The 22,679-nt window shown below is 39.0% G+C and overlaps 1 protein-coding gene and 1 long non-coding RNA gene across 3 annotated transcripts; both read left to right on the top strand.

The window, feature by feature from the left end:
• Nucleotides 1-609: 609 nt before the first annotated feature.
• On the top strand, nucleotides 610-21,657 carry LOC117943995 (transmembrane protein 233-like). 2 transcript variants are annotated; one of them, XM_034870496.1, is made up of 4 exons: nucleotides 705-720; nucleotides 805-995; nucleotides 2,451-2,585; nucleotides 3,257-3,452. In XM_034870496.1, the coding sequence occupies exons 2-4, from the start codon at nucleotides 810-812 to the stop codon at nucleotides 3,266-3,268; spliced, it is 333 nt and encodes a 110-aa protein (XP_034726387.1). In that variant the 5' UTR covers nucleotides 705-720; nucleotides 805-809; the 3' UTR covers nucleotides 3,269-3,452. The 2 variants fall into 2 exon arrangements, with proteins under 2 accessions (XP_034726386.1, XP_034726387.1); XM_034870495.1 differs by lacking the exon at nucleotides 3,257-3,452 and adding an exon at nucleotides 21,638-21,657 and having other exon boundaries at nucleotides 610-995; nucleotides 2,451-2,583.
• On the top strand, nucleotides 15,765-18,864 carry LOC117943996. The gene is made up of 2 exons (XR_004656470.1): nucleotides 15,765-15,981; nucleotides 18,625-18,864. It is a non-coding gene; the product is annotated as an uncharacterized LOC117943996 (long non-coding RNA).
• Nucleotides 21,658-22,679: the final 1,022 nt, after the last annotated feature.

The following is a 22,679-nucleotide window of genomic DNA, read 5'->3' as shown; positions in this document are numbered from 1 at the left end:
CTGATATGTTGTTAATCAACACTCCGATTTACTCGCCAGAATCCTAGTGGAAAAAAGAAAATTCCAAAACCCTGATTTTGTCATCAAAGATAACTCAAAACAAACACGTTAAGCGAGGAAAGATTTGAACCATAATGGATCCTTTTCCTGCTATAATATTGTTGAGATCTTATGTGAAAACCTACCTAAAGAAGATAAATGTCAAGAACGGGATATGTGGATGATCTTAGTGCCTGCATTACCTATTGGCCAGTACACAGTGGGGATTTATATTTGCTTATATGATGGACATTTACATTTTTTAATACACTTGAAAAATAAAATGCACTGACTCGGATGACCCCCTGTTGGAGATCCTTGCTGTAAAGGGTTTACTGCGTTAACAACATTCAGATGAAGTTAGACGGCACTGAACCGCTGACAGGGATCATTTCCATGTATCAGCATGTTGTGTGTTTCTTTGAGATGAGATGCCAGCAGTGGTAAACAGAGACGATCCCTCACACTTCATCTCAGGGCCGTCAGTCTCCTGGATGGAGGCCAGCCGGGTTAGTGATCCCCTTCCACCTCTCTCCTGCTCCCACTCTCCCCACTCTCCCCACTCTCCCCACAAACTTCAATATTTTCAGCTTTGACAGAGGACTTAAACCATCAGCAACAACATATCTATCTTTTTTCAAACATTTTCTAGTTAAAATTTGGACTTTTTTGTACTTTCAGGTTCTGGTTATTTGCAGCGTGTTTGTAACTTTTCACTGTTTATAACTGTTGTGTCCCCCCCCGACTGTGTTTCATTTCTGCCAGGCACAATGGCTCTTGGAGTGCTTAATTCACAAGTTAAAAATTCCCTGAGTGGGAGTGTATTTTTTGACCGTGGTTCTATAGAGGAACAAACACCTCCACCTCCACTCCGCAGCTACCTTTGTTTGACTATTTTTACCTGCTTTTGTCCTGCATACCCCGTCAACATTGTTGCCCTGGTCTTCTCTATCATGGTAAGCATAGCATGTCCTGAATCATCTTACTGCATGATTTGCTAACTCATGATATAAACATTCAGTTTGTGGCCAAACTACAAACCAGACTGCTAACAATGTATTGTGTTTCCAGACCTGTAATCTGCCAGCAGGCCTGCTTAGTGTTGTTTTAACAATATTATAAAGAAATTATACAATTTAACCATTAAAGGATGTGACCAGGTCCCAACACGTTAGAAAGCTTAAGATGACATGTTAAAGTGTCTAAAATGTGTTTACAAATATTTTTTAAATCTCATGTTAAACATTTCTACATTAAAATGTCTACAAACGACTAGGCCTGTTACATATTTGTTAAGTAGTGTAGCCTACTTTCATTATCCCAAATGTGTAACAATGTTCAAAAAGAACAGAGAAATGGGAAATGTTATCCAAAATAACAGTCTATCACATTTGGTTGCCTGGCAATGGCGTCATAAAACCTTTAAGCCGCCCACACATGATACGCGATTTGCTCTCTGCCCACTGCTAGGTGGGACGCAGAGCAAAAAGCATCGTAAGGTGGCAGGGAAGCTATTTCCCGTTGCAAAGTAACAACATGCTGCTACCTCAATGTTTGCGCTTTTGAAAAGTCAGCGGCTACTAGTTCAAAGTTTAAATAATTTGAACTTTGAGCGCAGTGCAAAGGGACAAATCAAAGCTTATAGGAAATCAACAAAACAGATTGGACAGATAGTCTAGCTAGCTGTCTGGATTTACCCTGCAGAGATCTGAGGAGCAGTTAACCATAGCACTCATAATTCCACCGGAGTTTAAAATTATACCACAAAGGTGAAGGGACATCACCAAAGCGGTTTTGGTTTCCACTTCTGGGATTGCTCTTATGTGGCCGGAAATTCCACCAGACTCTTTTCGGACTTCCGTTTTCGGATGTTCCTTTTACCATTGTGTTGTGTAATTTTAAACTCCGTTTGATCTATGAGGACTGTCGTTAACTGCTCTTCAGAACTCTGCAGGGTAAATCCAGACAGCTAGCTAGACTATCTGTCCAATCTGAGTTTTCTGTTGCACGACTAAAACAACCTTTTTTTCGGAGGCTATTTTGCAGCGGCATCGTGGCTCTGCTCGGTGCTTAGCACTGCCCAAGAAGATTGTAATTGGTTTAAAGAAATGCCAATAAACTAGAGCACCTTTTTCTCCCGTCCCGGAATATTGTGTGGACTAGCCAGATCTTCCTCTGGGGCACTGTGGGGGAAGATCTGGCACTGCAAGACTATGTAACCTTTAACCCCCCTAGTTGCTCTGACTTCCGGGGAAACACCAACTGATACATGAGAGAATGATTGTAAATCTTACAATGCGAAAAAATTATAATCGTAACTGTAATACAGCTTTTTATCCGCCACAAAGCATAATTGTTTCATTATTTTTTATTGACAAAGTTTTTATGTACAGTGATTTTTTTATTCTCAGTCTAGGAACAGCTATGATCGGGGGGACTATGATGGGTCAAGGCGGCTGGGCAGGAATGCTCTCTATGTAGCTGTTGCCTCCATCATCATCGGCCTCCTCATCATCACTATCTCCTGCATCGTTCATTTCTCCACTGTAAGACACACTCCTGGGGTTGGCCAGCATGACAGTATTTGTTATTACCATCATCATACGGTTGTTATATCCACAAAACTACTTTTATTGAGATAGAATACTGTACCCACCTACACACATATAATACATTCTGATGTTTTTGAATTTCACAACACCATTGTTAAGTCCTCTTGTTTGCTTATTTATAGATTTAAAAAGTATTTTAGGTATCTATTTCCATAACCTCACTTTGTGGTGAAAATCTATGTAGACCCAAAATTTCCAATATTAAATAAATTAAATAATTTCTTAAATAATTTCAGAAATTGTTGCATCTGTAGGATATATTTTAAACAATGTCATTTGACAATTTATTTCATAATTACTGTTCTGTTTATTTAATATTTAACACTTTCAGGTTTCAGGCATTGCATTTTGTTTCAAATCTGCAATTGTGACACAAAATGCAGCACGGAGGTGAAAGAGAAAAGTCTAATTGTATATGAAATCTGAATGATGTAGTGCATTAGTATGTGAGACAAAATAGCATTATTATGTATCAATACAAGTAAATAGTACTTGTTATAGTATGTCTCTGGCAGATTTGTATACTGTGAGTAACTACCACTACATGCAATTTAAAAAGATATTGTGTAATCTGAGTATTCAATGTACTTCTGTTTGTGTTCCAGATGGATTTTTAGAGTTGTGGAATGGGAGAGAGGGAGAGAAGAGAAATCAGACAGTTGAACAGGAAAGTGTGGATGATGTCAATGAAAGGACTATGACTCGTCTCCTGTTTACTTTCACCTGTACATCACTTTCTGTCATGTTTACCATTCTTCATACGGACAATCAAGGATGAAACCATGTAGGGAATTTGTTCATTTCTGTGATTGAATAACACTTTGAATTAAAAAAAAGGCAACTTACTACAAAGGTGTAGTAAATCCACGGTCCACAGCAAGGTTCTGTTAGGCTGTGACTCCGAAGACCCTGTTGTTTTTGCTCAAAACATTGTTAAAAGTTAGATGATGACTGTAAACAGTCTACAACTTATAACCTACTTTATCATGACAAAACCAAATGATTCTAACAAATGATATTCCATTATGAAAAGAAAACATAATACCCACATTCGTTTCTGCCAGTACTTTGATGTTCTTAAGAATTATCAGACATGGGTGCCTGATAGCTCAGTTGGTTGAGCGGGCACCCATATGTAGACGTTTACTCTTCGACGCAGTGGGCAGTGTGCCTTTTTCAGGACTTTTCCAAAACTCCACAAGGACCTCAGGCGCAATGATTGACCCACTTCCGCCACTCTGTGGCGTTATAGCAGAAAAAACGTATTTGTTTATGCTTGAAATATCGCGATTTATCGAAAACCAACTTTTTCAAACTCCTCCTAGACAGTGCCATTAATCTGTACGAAACTTGACACATAGCATCTCCCGACCAACCTGACAAGATCTTGTTAAATATTTTTCATTGAATAAAAATTGTGCATATCACGCACAAACAAATTTGTGTAGCTAACTATTAAAACACCAACTTTTGTCACATCTTAGCCAAAATAAATGCTGTCAAACCCAAACTTTGGATTATTCCTTGGTATGGCCCTCTGAGGCTCCAAAACAAATTTGTAAGTAAATTGGCCACTAGGAGGCGCTACAAATACAACACGAAATTTGATGGGTGCCATCTAGGGCCAATACTGGGGCTCCCCTTTACTGATACTGATACTGGGTACTGATTGGTTGAAGTCGGCATGGCCTATGGGACCCACGTTTGGATAAACCACTTACAATAAAGTGAATTACTGGAAATGAACAGGGTAGATGTACAATGGGTGGTTGACCTAACCACCAAATATTACACATGTGGACCACTATGAGGCGCTACAATGACGTCAAACGTGTTATTGCCTATGACTCCCACATTACACATCGCACATTAAAAACCTTAACGTCCACGTGTTCACTAAATCAAGCTGAGTAACCTGATGCAGGCCCATTTCCACTCAAAGTATTTTTCACAATATCAAAAACAACTTATTCAAACTTGTGCTAGGCCGTGCAACAGATCTGCACGAAACCTGGTATGTAGCATCTCCAGATGCTTAAATCTTAGGAATGGCTAAACAAACAACTTTTAACTAGCAAGCACCAAACACATGTTATATCATATCTGGGCCAAGTTAAATGTTATCAGCAAAAGACTTAGGAGCAGTGTTTCATGTCTCTCCATGATGCTCTGTACCATATTGGTGAAGATTGGCCTTTAGGGGGATTCTTAATCAACGTTTGTTCTGGTTTTGTAAATACTATCAACACCAAACCTGTAATGATTGTTTGGCATGACGCTCGGAGACTCTGTTCCAAATTTGGTAAAGATAGACCATTAGGGGGCGCTTTAATCAATGTGCACAGTATTTGATGCCATACAGAACTTGTGATTCATAACTTTGTAACTTATTAATATAACTAGTAAAAACATACTGTCTTTTGGAGCTAAGAACTAACAATTGCCCTGTTCTGCTGATGTCTTTGGTGTCTTCCTAGCTCTTACAGAAAGTTTTGCATTCAGCGTAGAAGCCCAGAGTTAGCTATTAATCCATACTGTTACATGCAGAATTTATACACTGTATGTAATACATGTAAATAATTTGTCCTTTATATGAGGTATAATGTTCAATATATTTATTTTTGCACTGGATGACTCCAAACAAATAGAACTGTTGTAGACAACACAAATGCTTGTGGCATTGCTGTGTGTGGGATATCAATCCATTTCTGTGAGATTTATGATATTTGTCTTTATGGTTCTACAACCTTTTTATTATTCAAGTGACCTGAGTGCAGCACAAATATTCTCATAGCCCAGTTTTTCCTGAAAAGAAATGATGTTCATAGATTATGGACAAGAGGGTTGAAGTTTTACAAGCTTTTTTAGAAAAAAACCAGACCAGAGGTTGTCAAAAATCCTTTAGGGCTCTGAGATATTTGCAACGGCATTGTACCGCCTACCTTGCGGCTCACACCTCTTAATATTTCCTTACATTGGCCTCCACACGTAATGCTCTGGGTTCCGCTTTCGCGCTCTCCACCGGTTTGCCAATGTTGATCTTGCGTTGGAACAACCGGTGTGATGAGGCTCGGACCCCAGTCATGACTGCTTGCAGTTCTAGTTGATTATTGATATTTTGTGCTACAGCATTTATCTCCATTGTTATTATAATGTGTGTCTCATAACTTTGGTATGTAAAGTTCAACTTGGGAATTTTACTCTGCTCTTTAGATTGTTCTAGATCAATTCCTGCTGTACATCAAGATTGTGTCTAAGAATAAATGTATAAACAAACCTTCCTTTGTTTCATATGTTCTACGTTTTACTGTAAAAGGGAAACCCAACCAATCAGTTGACATATTGCAAAGAGCACTACTCCAAATGTGGAAAAAGTTGAATGATGGGTTGTTAAATTGAGACTATGTAACCTTTAAAGAGGAAATAATCCATCTTTGGGGCAGAAAAGGTCTAATAGAGTACTTAATTGCATTATGGGAATAAATATTTTTTAGTGGGATTCAGATAACAGATTCGTTGGAATCAAAGAAAAAGTATCTTTTCCTATACGGCTTCAGTTAAAAAAAAATCCTATTCAAATCTGTCACTAACTAAATTGTTGAGGTGCCTTTAACAACATACTAAAAACGACTTCCTCTTTCTCGATGACTGCAGTGAAAATGTCACACGTTTGATTATTTTCATCTTGCTAACGGCAGAATTAAGCTATTCCTGCTGTCATGTTGCCTGACTAGTGCTACACTGTTTCCTGTGTGGATTTCCATGCCATGGCTCCAGACTGTACCACATTTGGTGTCAAAGCTATCATATTAAAGTAATCACAAACCAAAATATCATATTACATGTCTTCAGATTCTCTACATCTGTTGCCTATTAGACCTCATACCCCACCTCTATATTAAACCTTTAAATTATGTATAAAATTAGGATTAAAAAAAGTATATATATATATATATATATATATATATATATATATATATATATATATGTATGTATATGTGTTTACAGAAACAGACTCAGGCCTATGTCTTTTTCACCCAAGTTAACTTAGAAACCAAGTTCAACCTTCATTGAGGGACATTTTCTTGTAGTTTGATATGTTATAGTATATCTCCAACTAAATATAGAAGATTCCCCCTTCATGTTGCAGGTTGCTCAGCATGTCATGTGGTCAAGATGAACCCTGTTGCAAGGTAACTGAAACATACTGTATGTAAAGTGTCACTGTTGCACTGATGCTTGCTCTGGAGGGAACTACTACAACTGTTGGGTCCTTGTAAATTACAGAGTGTGGTCTAGACCTACTTTATCTGTAAAGTTGAATTGACACTATAAATAAAATTGAAATGAATAAATTGAAGATGCAGATAGGTTCAAGCAGTGATGTGTTATATTGATCTCACCTTATCATATTAATCTCACCTCAACCCTCTTCTCAATTTAACTTTATTGTTGCTATTTAACCACACTGTTTGGCTGTTTTCATACAATTATTTTCACAGCTCTCCATGCAGTTACAATGACCTTCATGAAGATAGAAATTAACAACTACATGTAAAATAAAACAAACCTGTAAATAAAATAAATAAATAAACTGTACTGTTTGGGTTTTCACTTTTTGATTTGCAGTATGCACCTTCTTCGTCAAACCAATCTTCTGTATGCAGGTGCAATCTGATGTAATAGGCCTGCTGCCAAGTTTCAGCAGTTATTATAATGCACTTGGACAAATAAGGTTTGGCAGTAATCTTGTACTATTATCTCCCATTACTTGAAAGAGCATTGCAGCGTGTCTGTGGGGCCACCTCTTTGATGTCACACCAAAGCAAAACTCGAGAGAACAAGATGAAAAAACGAAATGAAGGCCGGGATTAGGCAACTTGAAAGCATGCTTAGAAAGATTACAGATCAAGGTAGACTTTGTGACAGGAAACTGATTGCCTTCCAATTTAATGAAACTCCTTTGCATTGAAAATTCACACAAACAAAATGTATTAGTATAGTTTTCATTTCAATTTTTTCATTAAAGTGATCTGATTTCCAGCTTTGTGAGACGGCTGTGTTTTCTCTTTCCTACCAGAAAAATGAATCATATTATTTTCCAGCTCGCATTCAACAACATCAACTCACCTGAAGCTGTTTTGCTGCTAGCTGCAATAGCTGACACATTTGGAGAGCCCTCCATGACTCACATGAAGTGCTCATAAATAGGCCACTCAAAGCAGCTGCTTCCATTAGCACAAGATAGAGCTTCCATGCGTACATATCCCATGACACATTCCTCCCAGGGAGCAGCAGTTTGATCCAGTTTGGATACATGAAAGAGGGTAACTGTGGGAATGGTGCAGAGCACACAGGGAAACATAAACCTTCAGTTAGGCACCTGATAGCCAAAAAACTAAAAGTTTATTTTAAATACAGAATTTGGTCTCAGTTTTATGAAAGCTGAATTAATTGACTTTTTGTCATATAATTCCATAGTACATCCCCCACTAAATATAGAAGATGTAGCTGTGTAAATCTTCTAATAAATTACTTAAATGCAATATGGAAAAAGGCTTGGAGAATCATTGAAGATGAAAACCACCCGGTCAACAGCCTTTTCGCACCGTAAAAAGTCAAAAAGGCAAATGTGCCACTGTAACAACACAACAGCACAGCAACACATCAACGGGTCCTCGGTGGAGAGGGCGGACAGCTTCAAGGACCTTGGTGTCCACATTATTGAGGGTCTGACCTGGGCGCTGCATACTGACTCAGAAGTGAGAGATGTAAGACAGAGACTGTTTCACCTCAGACGTATGAGGAAATTCCGGGTACACACCCCAACAATGAGCAAGTTCTACTCCTGCATCATGACAGAGTCCTGATAGGGAACGTCACTGCCTTGTACGGAAACAGCATCGCAGGGCCCTGCAGAGATTGGTTCATTGGGTCCAACACGCATTAGGCGCTGTTTAAAGAATATTTACACCAGGTGCTGCAAGGAAAAGGCTATGAGAATCCTTAAAGGTCCAAGCCAGCCGGGTAACAGCCTTTTCCCTCTGTTGAGGTGGGGTAGAAGGTACCGAATTCTACCCTCAGGCCACTGGGATCCTACACAAGCACACTGCTTCTGCTTTATGATGAATAAGAACAAGTTAAAGAAGCTGATGGGATTACATCTCACTGGAATTGTACCTCGTATGATTTCATGTGACAAAGAAAAAAGTGAATTGATTGATTGGTGTCTCGGGGGAAATGGGATGAGCTGTAGACACAACATTGGAATTGCAATGGCTAATGTGGTAGCAAACAGTTGCCCATTTACATATCCATATGGAGCAATATAAGCATTACTTCAGAGTTGTGTTTGTGACAACCCAAACAAATGCTAAATCCAATATTTGCTCTCCGTTACTTTTTTAATTAGGGTTCATCACTGCAGCCAAGAAAATTAGGCACTTAGTTATGCCACTAAACACTGATTATAGCAGCTTTAAACTCAACAATTAAGAGTTTTATAGAGTGTTGCGTTAACGACGACATGGCCTGCAGTTATATTGTGACATTAGTGATTGCATATGGGAACATATCAGTATTGATATTGCTTGTTGTTGATGTCAGTGAATGTATTTTATTGTAATTTGACAAGCTAGCATCATGTATATGTAGCTGTCTGCTGTCTGATGCACTTTACTCTGTTCCTAAATTGGTTAACACAGTATTTTGACACCCATGTCTATATGGATGTTGCTTATGTCAACACATATCTTTGTCCATTTGATGTGATGCCCAGCAAGCTTATAGCAGCTTAGCTAGATGCTTGTCAAGAGAGATCTGATTATTGTGTTACGCTGTGTACTGTCTTAATGTGCTTTCAAAACCAAGAATGGCTTACTGTCCAGAAGCAGTGAAGAACACACTGCCCGAGAAGTCAATTGTGCAGAAATTAATTAAGTTCTTAAAGTCAAAACCTTGATTTCCACATATTTATTTTCACTGTTTCCAATGTGGTGCAGAAATAGATATAAAGGGTATGGTTTGTAAGGTTCAGGATATCCTCTGTGTACCTGTATGACAATACTGACTGATCATTTACGTAAGAGACCTGAAATCAGAGAGAATAACATATTTTTAGTGATTATAGAATGTACTCCTGTTTACAGTTAGAGTAAGGACCACATCACTCACGCACTTCATGAGTGACACACAGCTACTGAGTGACATCCCGGACTGCACACAACAATCTGGAATGGGAGAAAAAGGTGCTCTGGTTTATTGGCATTTCTGCTAACCAATCACAATTGTCTTGGGAGAAAAGGGGAACCATAGTCCTCATAAATCCACCTGGAGTTTAAACTGCCAACACAACGGAAGGTCAATGCAACGGATATCCGGCTTAAATGAGTGAAATCCGGCGGAATTTCCGTCAGCAACGGTGCAATCCGGAAAGTGGAACTTCGTAGATACAGACCATTTTAAAATTAATCTCTATGGACGAAGAGGTTCAAGTTCCGGTGTTGCCAGAGTTTCCGCTGGATGTCCCTCATTTTCAGCTGGATGTCCCTCATTTCCCCCTTTCTTTGTGTTGGCATTCTAAACTCCGAACTAGAAACGACAATCAATTGATATTCATCTTTTTTTTTTAAGTAAAATTTTCATCACACGCTCAACAGCCATTTGAAATCCAGAGCTCGCCCCTTTATGCGCACATGCTCCACCAAAACAAGTTCCTTCCCAACACTATTTTGCAGAGGCACCAGTGCTGCGTCCAGCACTTAGCGTTGCCCATGACGATTGTGATTGGTTTAAAGAAATGCCAATGATTCAGAGCCTGTTTTTCTCCTATCCAGCAGTGCTGGGGAGGAAGGTCTGGCAATGCGAGACTACCGTGAGATGGAAGGAACATGCATCAGCTACGCTTGACAGTGAGGCCAGCACAGGCTGAAACTGCAGTATAGGAACCACTTAGACTTTACTGAATTTCAACAATGACATCTTTAGTCTTTATTTAATCTGTCAAGTTATAAAGTTATGACTGAGCTTTAGGAAAAAGTTAGAAGGCTACCGATAAAAAACAGCTATTCCTGCTGGGACCTGGGATTTGTTACATTGTATGCCGTGTAAATCTCCGCCCACATTGCCTTCTCCATCTGTCAAAATTTGGCAGTAAAATAAGTGTAAAGCAAAATATGTATGGTTTTGTGTTCTGTGATTTTATTAATCATTGCACAGGTGCATGGAATTTAAATTGAAAGCAATCAGATGACAGATGAAAGTCATCTGATTGCTGAAAGTGTCTTACTTTCTGCCAATAAAGGTTTGTAAAGCGTGTTTATTTTTTAATTTATATTTATTGTCCCAGGTCTTCTGTCTTTGCTTCTGAGACGACCTGCTTATAAGAATATGGGTGTCTGCCGTCACGTTTTGGGAGCTACAAGTTACAATATGTCCTGCCTACGCACAGCCAAGGTGCCAATCTGTTTTCCTTTGGTTTTCTCTCTCAAGCGCAGACTTTGATCCCAAATCCTGGGATTGTGAGTTATGTGTGTTTTTGTGAGAAAGACAAAGAGCGAGAGAGAGAGAGAGAGAGAGAGAGAGAGAGAGAGAGAGAGAGAGCGCCACGGCAACAGTTTTATAGCCTTATCTGTCACATTCAGTCTAAATTCTGCTATTTGTCATTTGTGTTTTTTTTGGAATTACATCATTTTTTGGTATATTCACAGTTGATCAATAGTTTGCAACACTGTTGAGGAATTTTACATTGCTAACAGTAGTTGTATCTTTGTATCATTGCCATAGTCCCAGAGGGAAGCTGCAGACTCTTGATTTTTTTTCCTGTGAAGCCTATTAGTCTGCACAAAGTTCTTTACCACAGTCAATTCAAACCTGTCTACGCGCCAGTATTAATATTTCTGGCCTGTAGAGGGGCCTCACCAGAGGGGTCTACTGATCGTCCCTTCCACTAAGTCATACAAGAAACAGACATGGTTATAAATAAGCAGACTGTACATTCATGGTTTTCAATGTAATTAAGAAAGCAGAAGAGAAGATAGAACAAATAAAACCCACAAACACAACACATAATGTATGTCTGTATAGAGTACAGAACAAGCATTTCTATTAAGGGTCTAAAGAGATTGCTTGGAAAAAAACAAATCTGATTCTTCCAATATATTTACCAGTTTAGGTCAATATCCTAATTTTACATTAAGCCATCTTTTTATTTTCATTCAACTAATTTAATTTCCATTTTCATTTCTAACATACACTTGACACAAACAGCGCTGTTACATATAAATATACTTATAATAGCAATAGTATTTTTTTTTAACATGTTGGCACAAGTTGGTGATTACAGTATGCATTTTTATCTGCGCTCATTTCCTATTTAAAAACAGCAGTTTTTAAATGTTAGTTTTGTGTCTATTTGCCACCACAAATTTTGTAAATACCCCGGAAATACTTTTTCAATTTCCTACACTGTTCCTTGTTGTATTGAAACACTTAAATTACAACAATAATTAAATCGAATTTCACAAATTGATAAAAAAATGAAATATCTTCAAGTCTTTAATTGTAACGGCACTTTTCAGCTCCCTCACTTTGTAATTGAGACATTTGCCAGAGTAACGGTTGTGTTACATAATGTTAGCCTTGACAGGGAGTAACTGTATGTATTGAAAATATAACTAAATATGTTAATAGCTTATTAGAATAAACAACCTGAATGATAGCTTATTGGAATGAACAGCCTGAATTTTTTTTAGCATTTTCCTTCTTGCATACCAGCCACATGATTTTCATGGCCTTACTCAGAGCACATACTGTTGTGACAACCTCCCACCTCCTTAATAACTTGGAAGTCAGAGCAACTTTAGCAAAATAAGATCTTATGAGAGAGATCATTGTGACTGACACAGAAGGATCATAAATTGAATGCAGAAAACTCAGATGAACAACACTTCATCAATTGCAACAGATCATGGTGTGTCCTGTTTCCACTATCTCCTAGTGAAGCTATATTGTGTGTGTATAATGCACATTCGACAAATGCTGCAAGGCTGGCCCTAGACTTTTGGGGGCCGGATTTTGTTGTAAATTGTTTCCTCTTCACGTGACACTGAACCAACTTGTGTACTGTATATATTAGTTTAAGCACAAATAATGTACTCATAAGAGGAGGAAAGCCCAGCGCACTTTTTGATTAGTATTTTGAGTACAGCCCCTTTAAATAGAGTACAGTCTACACAGTATTTGTCTATTACCTCCTAACCCTATGAATGGTCCTTCTCAGGGTCTGAGTGTATGTTTGGAGGGGCCAGACCTTACTCCCCAGTGCTGGGAAGATAGGTCTGGCAATGCAAGACTGTTATACAGTGACCTTTCATCCATATAACATATGGCTGTTGCAATATGAAAGGAACTATACCGCTTCCTAAACCGACTTCCAAATTTAATTAATTAATTAATTAATTTAATTTATTTTACCTAAATCACGGCCTGCGGTGCTGGTTAACTGTTGAAGCATAGCTTGTGAAGATACTTATGCTAGTTTGTGTAGAATTTGTTTCTTGTCAGAATATAGTTTAACTTATATGACATTCTCTTTTAGCACAAAATCCTGGGAGCTCTTGTTTTGTATGGGACATTAAATAATAATAATAATGAAAATAATAATAATAATAATAATAATAATAATAATAATAAAAATAATAACACATTTTATCTGTAATGCACTTTACATTTAAGACAAACTTCAAAGTGCTACAGGTAAAAAAGCAAGGTAAGAACATCAGTTTAATATATGTATATAAATGATGTATAGATGCACTGGTGGGTGAGAATTGAGACCTTTTTTTCAATCCTAGCAGAAACGGGAAGCCAGTAAAGTGAGTGGAGAACTTTCGCACTCTCTTCAGGATACTTGCAGCACTGTTCGGAACATACTGTAGTTTCTGCAGACTCTTGTTAGGGATCCTGATGAGAAGTGCGTTACAGTAATCCATTCTGGAGGAGACAAAGGAGTGGACCAGTTTTTCAGCATCAGCTAGTGTGAGTGTAGACCGGAGCATTGCAATATTTCTGAGATAATAGAAGGAGACCTTTCAGAGGTTTTTGATATGGACTTCAAAGGTGTGTTGTGGATCAAATCTTACACCAAGATTGATGACTGTCGTAGAGAGGGGAATGTCTTGACCAGAGATAGCTGGATGGATGGGGGATGACTGGATTTGATGTGAGGTGTCAACAAGGATTGCCTCAGTTTTGGAGCTGTTCAACTAGAGAAATTAGTGTTTCATCCACACCTTTATCTCCTCCAGACAGGCGGTGAGTGTTGAAGACGATGATGCTGTTGGTGAAGCTGCAGTGGGGTGTGAGTCAGATTTCATGTACACTTGTGTATCATCAGCATAACCGTGGAATGAGACTCCATGGTGGCTGATGACATGGCCGAGCGGGAGGATGTAAATCATGAAGAGGATGGGGCCAATGACTGACCCCTGGGGGGCTCCGCTGGTAACTGTGTGTTGCCGGGACCTTGCGTTTCCAAGTGAAATGTACTCTGTTCTGTCAGTAAGGTATAATTTAAACCATTTCAGAGCAGTGTCAGTAAGTTCAGTGGTTTGGTGTAGCCGGTTGAGGAGTATGCCATGATCCACAGTGTCAAAAGCAGCAGACAGATCGAGGAGTATGAGGAGGGACGGGGAGCCAGCATCAGCTGCCATTTGTAGGTCATTTGTGACTCTAACCAGGGCCGTTTCCATGCTGTAAGCAGAGCAAAAACCAGACTGGGATTTTTCAAAAAGGTTGTTATGTTTGAGGTGGTCCTGGAGATTGGCGGAAACAACTTTTTCCAGTACTTTGGAGAAGAATGTGAGATTGGAAATGGGACTGTAATTTGTAATTTCTGTGTTTTTAGAAGTGGTATGATTATGGAAGTTTTTAGGGCAGATGGAACATTGCCAGACAGGAGGGAGTGGTTTATTACAGTGGTAATCAGAGGGCTTAGGACAGGGGTGTTTGCTTTGACTAGAGCTGTAGGGAAAGGGTCGAGGGCAAAGGTGGTGGGTTTCATCCTTTAAAAAATTACCTTAGTTGTCAATTTTGCTTTTTCTTAGCTTACTGTTTTGCAAAAATGGCACAAAACAGTTTCTTTTAGTGTTTGGGAAATTAGATTTTTATTATGTTACTGTCTCACGTTCATTAAAAGTTAGAAATCTTTTTTAGAGGTCCCTAAGCTCTTGCTTGGAGCGCTTAATGGGTAAAGTTGGGTTCATGAAAAGACCCTCTGGCTGCAACCCTAACTGTTTTTCTCTCTGCTTTGTCAGCTGCTTTTCAGCCTTAAAGACATCTCTGTGTTGAAATCATATTTTAAGCAGTTCATATGATAGTGTTACTTACTGGAAACCCTGCCACTGTAATCATTTTGCTGCTTACTTAGATTGGTCTTATATTAGAGTATCAATCAGATGAGCTAAAGGGTAGGCTTATATAATGACTTTAAAAATCCAATGTGGTATACTTCCAATTTGTGAGCCAGCATTAGGGCCAATTCATTAAAATCTATAACCTAAACCCAACATGATAAAAAAACTGTCTCCATAAAAGAGTCTCCATATGACTTCCATTGGTTTCAGGACTTTCAGGGCCAAAGGAGAAGGATGCCTCGTGATTGAAGAAAAAAAATGAAAAAACATGAGACTTGGACAGACAAGGGAAATTTCCCTCTTTTGAAAACTGTATAAAATTGTATGTATGTAGTAGAGTAAGAAAAACAAAGTCCTTGATTGATTCTTAATTTAGATTCCTCTCATAATAGCTGAGCACACCTCTGTCCCTTCCCATTCTTGTGTTGAACAGCTGAAACTATTTGTTTGGCCATACTCTGCGATGCGGAAGTCATTGTTTTGTCTGACAGGCGGCTTTGCTTGTTCTTCGTAATAACATCGCCCCCCCCCCCCAATCCTGTCTGCAGCAGGAGCCCTGTGTAATTACATCCAACCCATTCCCCTCTCCCTTACTCGTGATATCACTGCTGATAGACTAGCACAGCCCCTCCTCTCTCTCTTCTCTCTCTCTCTCTCTCTCTCTCTCTCTCTCTCTCTCTGTCTCTTTCTCTCTCTCTCTCAACAAGTGTGCACTACTGCCTCGCCTTCAGTTGTGTGTGTAGTGCAGTGGATCAGACGGAGAGAGAAAAGGAAGAGGGTGAGACAGATGCAGAGATGAGAGAAGGGGAAAGAGCCTGGCAGACAGAACTGTTATCCACTTAAACAGAAACGGAGGATGACTTAATCATACAGCAGGATATTTATTCAGAAGACCAACTGTTGGCTGAGTCTGCGAGGTAAGTGAGCAACTGGTATGTATCTAACGACTTTGCTCTGTCATGCGACAGCACACAATATTCAAAAGTCTTGGTGAGCTGAAGTAAACATCCAGACAGTAAAAAAGGTGTGTTTCCCCACAGGACTGGAGGCAACCTAAGCGTCTTAAAATGTGACGTAATTAGACACTAAATTAAGCAAAGATACACAAAAGAGATATCTTTGTTCTTGGATTGCTGCATCCTCAGACTCTCTGGGGAAGTTTTCAATTGTTTGTGATGATTACCAATCCTCCTTAATCTCCTAAAAATGAAAGAACGGAGGCTCCTCTCCACCTGTGGGTTGAAGGCTGCACCAAAGCTAGATCAAACACTCTGTGACTTCATCAAATCCACCTGTCACACCCATTACAGTTGTGGGTGTATAAAACTCTCAGAGGCAGGGGAATCAGTTTTACAGATAAGACGGATTGACAAGAGGTGATTAGGGGTCTGAGTGCGACATTGCTGTCAAGGTTTGCCAACAGCTCTAGGTAGAAATTTTTGTGTGTGTTGTTTTGTGTGTAACCCACAGAGAGAAAGAGATCCAAGAGACTAATTCAGTTGGGGATACATCATTTTAATTCATGAAATTATTCTCACGGCAAGTGACTGCACTCATGCTATTACCTACTTACTGTATTTGAGAATGCAGAGCACAACTTCTGAATTGAGAACTAGAGCCACCATTCTTGAGCTTTAAAGACACCTTCCTTATTGCACATTAAGGCCAATAGAAACTCAATATTATGAAACTACTAAAACTCAATATAAAATGTATTTGTCAAAATGAACAGCTCCCACTCTCTGCCTTTTCCCATGTTCATGGTTTAGTACAAATATAACCTTGACTAACATAATCAATAGTTATACATTACGTTAACTGTACTGAATTTCATCCATTATGATGAGACACATTTAGTGTTCTGACAGAATTACATGGAAGAGATCAATACGTGTCACCCTTTTTATGGCATTAATAGTGATAGGAAACAAAATTAAAAGACCGGTCTTGAAAGTTTAGTGTCTAAGTAAGTGTTTTTATTGCATAAAGATGACTGCAAATGCTAATTTGTTTGAACTATATCTGTCCAAGCATAGACCCGGAATGAACATTGCATCAATTCAAATACTCTAACCTGAGAATTTCTTTGATCAATTCTCACAATAACTGTCACAACAACAGTAAATCAGCAAGTATTTTTCTGATGTTGTTTGAATGTTTTTATGAATTAAAAATGATGAGACTCACTAATCACTCTTCAGGTAAACAATAGATCTCTACAATCTCTGTAGCATAAATTGTGCTATTCCAATGTAAATTTATGGATATGCAAATTTAACAAATGGGAATATAATGGGAGTGAATTTCCAATCTAGTTGCTGGTATTGTGTATCCATATTAGCATATGGGCCATTTGTACTAGAGATGTTAATTTGAAGGATTATGAAGAAAGATAAGCACATCAAGTATGTGGACAAGTGTGGAAGAGTGGGGTAGTGCATGTGAAACAAAAGCTATGCAGCATCTACCATGATACAGAATGTGGGTTTATTTTGGTGAATCAAAGTGCAGCCCCACTTTTGGTGTATGGTTTAAAGCTTGCAGTGCACCAGTGGTGCACATAGAAACAGGATGGTATTGGTAGGAAACCATTATCATACATTATCAGTTAGTAACAGTGTCATAGACACTGATATTATCACTTCAAAAGCAGTGCATACTGACAGTTGCGGTAATGGAGTGCAGAGTCCCAAAAAGCATATTCTTATATGTGAGAGTTGTATATGTGAGAAAGAACAGCAGCCTTTGCATATTGTGTGGTTTATTTTTGCAGCAGCCTAATGGTGGTTGTGTCAAATTTAACAAAGCTAACTGCAGTGGACTTCTAAGTGGAGTACCTAATTTGTGTACGCTTGATTTAACACTTGTTTAGGAATGTGCACAGTGTGACGCACAATACAAACCTAAATAACAAAGCTTTTAAACCTGAATTGTTTCTTAACCTGGTCAAAATCAGCTAATGATGTCGGACCTGCCATGGTACTTTAGTAGTACAGATTCCCAAACAGATTTACAATGATTCAAATTAGCCGAACCAAATGACATGCAGTAAACCCAGGGTTTTGGGGCCGTGGGACAGTTGCCCCCTTCGGTAATCCAGACCTGCCAACCATGTCTGTAGGTTTTCATTTCAACCATGATTCACAGTACTTCAAGTAGAGGGGGGGGGGGGAACTCATCGGTGGTGTGGTTGGACTGTTTGCTATCCATGTCACATGGTTGGCACATGATCTATTTCTTTTACTGTGGTTATTGCTGTAATCAAAATAAAATGTTTAATTACAAGCATGACTTGTTTCTTTTTCATTTTGGTCACCAATTTCATTTGACATTTCATGTAAAAAATAAGCACAGAAAGGTTTCTGTGACTATTTTGGGCTTACTGTCACACCAGCTCAGATGCAGTCTCGTATAAGATCAGAGATGCAGCTATCTCCCTGCGCATCTCATGAAAGTTTAATATCTTAACCAACTGACACAGAACTAGTTTCTATGTCCTATCTCATACTCTGCTTGTGTTTAATTAGTCCTAATTGTTCTATTTGTTTCCTCTCCTACAGACACCGGTAGGAATTTACTGGAATCATAATCTTTTCATAGTGTGACATCGACATTGCCAGAAAATGCTGCAAGGCTCATCTGTTTGGCGGAGTGGTGGTGTGTCACCCTAAAGAAGCTAAAAAGAAAAATAGAGCTTTGAGGAGTAAACATTCATCTCTGCAGTGAGAGGCACAGACAGAGACATTCCTGCTGTTGACTTTTCTAAATATTAGGCAAAACCAAATGTGCATCATGCCTAGGAAAACTCCCCTCTAACAGTGACAATCCATATTGATTTTTTTCGCCTCACAATACCTTAAGCATCTATGAACATGAGTAATCATAATCATATAGATTCAAAGTTCTACAAATAAGTCTTAAATCAAGACATCGGTGATGATCAGTCTTATTCAATCCATAATAATAGACTAAGGACATCATGGAACCAACTTAGAAATTGAACATTTAAGTTGATCAACACTGAACGCTGCAGTCCAGTCTTCATTATGGAATCTGAAGAGAGCATAACAGGACTTTCTACAGCTGCGTTGGTGGCCATTGGCTGCAACACGTTTGTCGGCATCCTCCTCCTTCTTCTCTGTCTAATTCTCTACCGAGCCTGCGGGGTCCCCTCCAGCCCGAAGAGGCTGCCGGTCCTGGCTCTGAGTGGAGGAGAAACCCAGCAGGCGAATGAGCACAAGTACCTGTTGACCTCCTGACTGCAGAAACATGAGTCAAATGTAGCAACGAGCGATGGCCTCAGTGCACCGCTCCACAGGAGAGGGGACTGAGGGAGCACTGGGAAATAGCTGTGCCTCACAAAGATAGCAAGGATGAATTGTGGAAAAGTGAGGAGACTATTTTTTACCCCGCATTTCACTTGTCAGACGTCGTTGCATAGAAGAATGACTGTAAAGGTTTAACACGCACGCACGCACGGACACACACGCACGCACATCCTGAAGGAAAAAGACATGGCCACAAGGATGGATGCAGGTTACAAAAAGAGCCAGAGAATGGAATGTTCAGTTTACAAAGAGCGGCTGGCCTGTTCTAAATATATCCTCTTATTTCATACTCTCTCCTGAAAATAAGAGAAAAACAGTACATTGCTGAGAACAAGGACTTGAGCCTGTGTGCAGTGTGTGTCATTGTCACTCATAAATACCAGCGATCTGTGAGGCATAGCGCCTGGCTGAGGGTGTTACATAAGGACTAGAGAGGCTTAGTTCAGATTTGTGTCCTCTTCATTTTGATCCTCACACTGACATCTGCCTGTAGCTGTACGTGACGACCCACACTCTGGACTGAATCACACGATGCACATACAAAGCAAACAATCATGTGGAATTCTACATATCACAAACTGTAACTGCTCACCTTCCCTCACATCCCACCACAAAAGATCAATACTTAAGCACTTTACCCGTATAGCTGGTGCTGCAACTTCCTACTCAACAAGGCATGTTGTAGAGTTAAGAGATATGTGTATTTTAAACTTACTAACTTCCAGGCTTTGAGCTGATATCAGAATACAGTAGTAAGTAATAAGTAATCAGCAAGGATTTCAGGATTTATATACATATTGATGTTGCTCACAAATTATGTATTATGTATTATATGAAATTATGTCTGTTAAAGTGTGAAGAATTTGGACTTTGGGGCATCCAAGTGGTGATGAACTGTGACAGCAAGGTAAACTACAACATCATACACACTACGACAGCCATGAATCGGATGCAGGGAAACTCAGAGCATCGGGCTGAAAGCAATAAATACACTGAACTAATTCACCTGCGATTGGCTCCTTTTTTCTACAAACTGAAACTTTGGTCATCCGAATAATCAAGATATCCTGTAATCACTTGAATAATCTACAGATGGACACAGTATGTCTAAAGAAAATAACAAAAAACACTTAACATGAGATAAGAACTTTTGAAACTCTAAAAAACTTGCAGGTTTAAGAACATCAAAAGATAAATTCATCGTAAAAGACACAGAAACACCAATGGCTCCACTGACAACAGCCTAAGTAGACCAGAATGCAAAGCTGCCATGAAACATGTTACGGTTTATGTTAAAGATGAGTCTCTTTCTTAAGAGGAAACCTTGAAAAGAAGAAGTTCATACCCCTGTGAAGAGGACGTTGGAAGTCATTTTAGTAGAATAATTGACTGAAGTCAACATAACAAGAGACGGTGGATACAGAAAGAAAATCAAACACCTCGTCAAGCAGCTCCTTGAGCTCACTAATTCACTCAATAACACATATTGATGATAAGAGTATTAGTACACAAGGGTGGAATTTTACACTGGAAATAATTCTGTTGTTTCCCAGAAATTGTGACCTTTGTTTTGCTCTTTTTAACCCCAAGACCACTCTTCCACCTAACCCAAATGCGTCTACAACAATCTACAAAAATGCAGCATTTACGCAAACACTAGACCAAAGTTATAGTCATAGACCAAACCTGCAGTGTGCTTCCTATTATCGCAGCAACGAGGTAACTGGTGCAGCTCTATTAAAATTATTACCCCATGGCCACAATTATTTGTTATGCATTGTCAGTAAAACTGAGGTGATTGAGAAACCCTTTCTAAACTTGTGGAGACGAATGAATCACACTTAAGGGAGAGAGTGCTGCATGTGTTTGCAGAAAGATGCGAAAGGCGGAGGAGCTTCATTTAGCATATATAATAAAAAAAAGAGAGCATTGTGGCAGCATTGGTGGGTGCTTTACTGAAGGACAGGATCATTAAGACAGAGAGGAATGGAGAAAAAGACAGACACCACCATGAGTCAAAGCAAAGTTCTCCCCGTAGATGGGATATTAAAAAGCTTCAAGCTCAACCCGGGACGAGTGCCTAGGACGGTGCGCCAGCCAGGATAAACTGTCTGGATATGGTCCAGAAATGCTCAATCTATTACGCTAAATTATCTCCCCGTTCACTTGTAGTAACCCACCCCCCCACTTGTACAATACATACAAAATAGATTTAATAAATCCCTGCAGGAGAGGTCCTTCAAGTCAATGGAATTTTAATGTTGCATGTTTAACATGTATTGAGTACTGAAGTATGAATAAATGCATAATTAATTGAACATGAATATTTTCTAAACACATTAAAGGCTAACACTTTAGAATAATGGTACATGAATTATCATGAATTACTGCATTTCAATCATGTAGTACTTCATGAACTATCAGTAATGTACAAGGATTAATGGTATCTCATGCATCACCTAATGCAGGAATAATATGTTAATTATTGCATCAATTGAGGTATTTGAATCATCGTGATTTCTGATTTAGTAATTATCTTCATGTCAAGTTATGTGTTGTGTGTTTTTTTACAGTTTTATGAATGTTTTGACAAATGCAGAGTTAGCCAGCTAGCACACTCCGGTCCGTCTGCCTCACTCCCCGGCGCTAAGAGACTTCAGTCGGGATGGGAGTGGACAAAAGCCCCGGGGACACAGCTCGTCCCTAGCCACCGACTACAGCAACCCGAACCCTAGGGGTTATATTGGGATATATGTTTATGCCCACCCCAGGATTTCTTTAGCAACAAATAAATTAAATGGCACTTTCTGGAAAGTTTTGTGCGAAGAAATGGAGAAATCCAGCCTTACATGATATGTGCAAAAGTGCAAGGTTAAGAGCCTATACTTTGCATTATTGTCAGGAGAGACATGTTTTCAGATATGCAAATAAGATTTATTGTAATATAATCTTTCGTATCTTTTTCGTATATAAATATATATAAAAAAAAAAAATGTTAAAGCAGATTTTTAAAGCAGAGTTGTTACTGTGTGATTGGCCCTTGCATTTTGCTGTATGATTCCGAGTGGTTTATCAAGAAGGTAAACGCCTCCAACAGCCGATTCCATTTATGATTAAGTTAGATCTGGCTGAAAGTATTTACGCTGAGCTACATTAGGGCATGTAGCATTTCCATTACTGTTAATCAGTCATCCCTTGATTAAACATTGTATTACCTTGTCATGATATGAACAAGTGACCCATAGAATGTGCTAAACATAATCAGTCTCAATGTACTTCTCATGTCC

The sequence above is a fragment of the Etheostoma cragini genome, chromosome 4 (assembly GCF_013103735.1).
Source record: "Etheostoma cragini isolate CJK2018 chromosome 4, CSU_Ecrag_1.0, whole genome shotgun sequence".
In the NCBI taxonomy this organism is placed as follows: Eukaryota; Metazoa; Chordata; class Actinopteri; order Perciformes; family Percidae; genus Etheostoma; species Etheostoma cragini.
The sequence above is the reverse complement of the archived record's forward strand: the minus strand, read 5'-3'. Positions and strand labels throughout refer to the sequence as shown.

Coding starts and splice junctions, on each gene's coding strand:
- LOC117943995 (XM_034870495.1), top strand. CDS start 810: ATGGCTCTTGGAGTGCTTAATTCACAAGTTAAAAATTCCCTGAGTGGG. Junction 996..2,450: donor CCCTGGTCTTCTCTATCATG/GTAAGCATAGCA, acceptor TTTTATTCTCAG/TCTAGGAACAGCTATGATCG.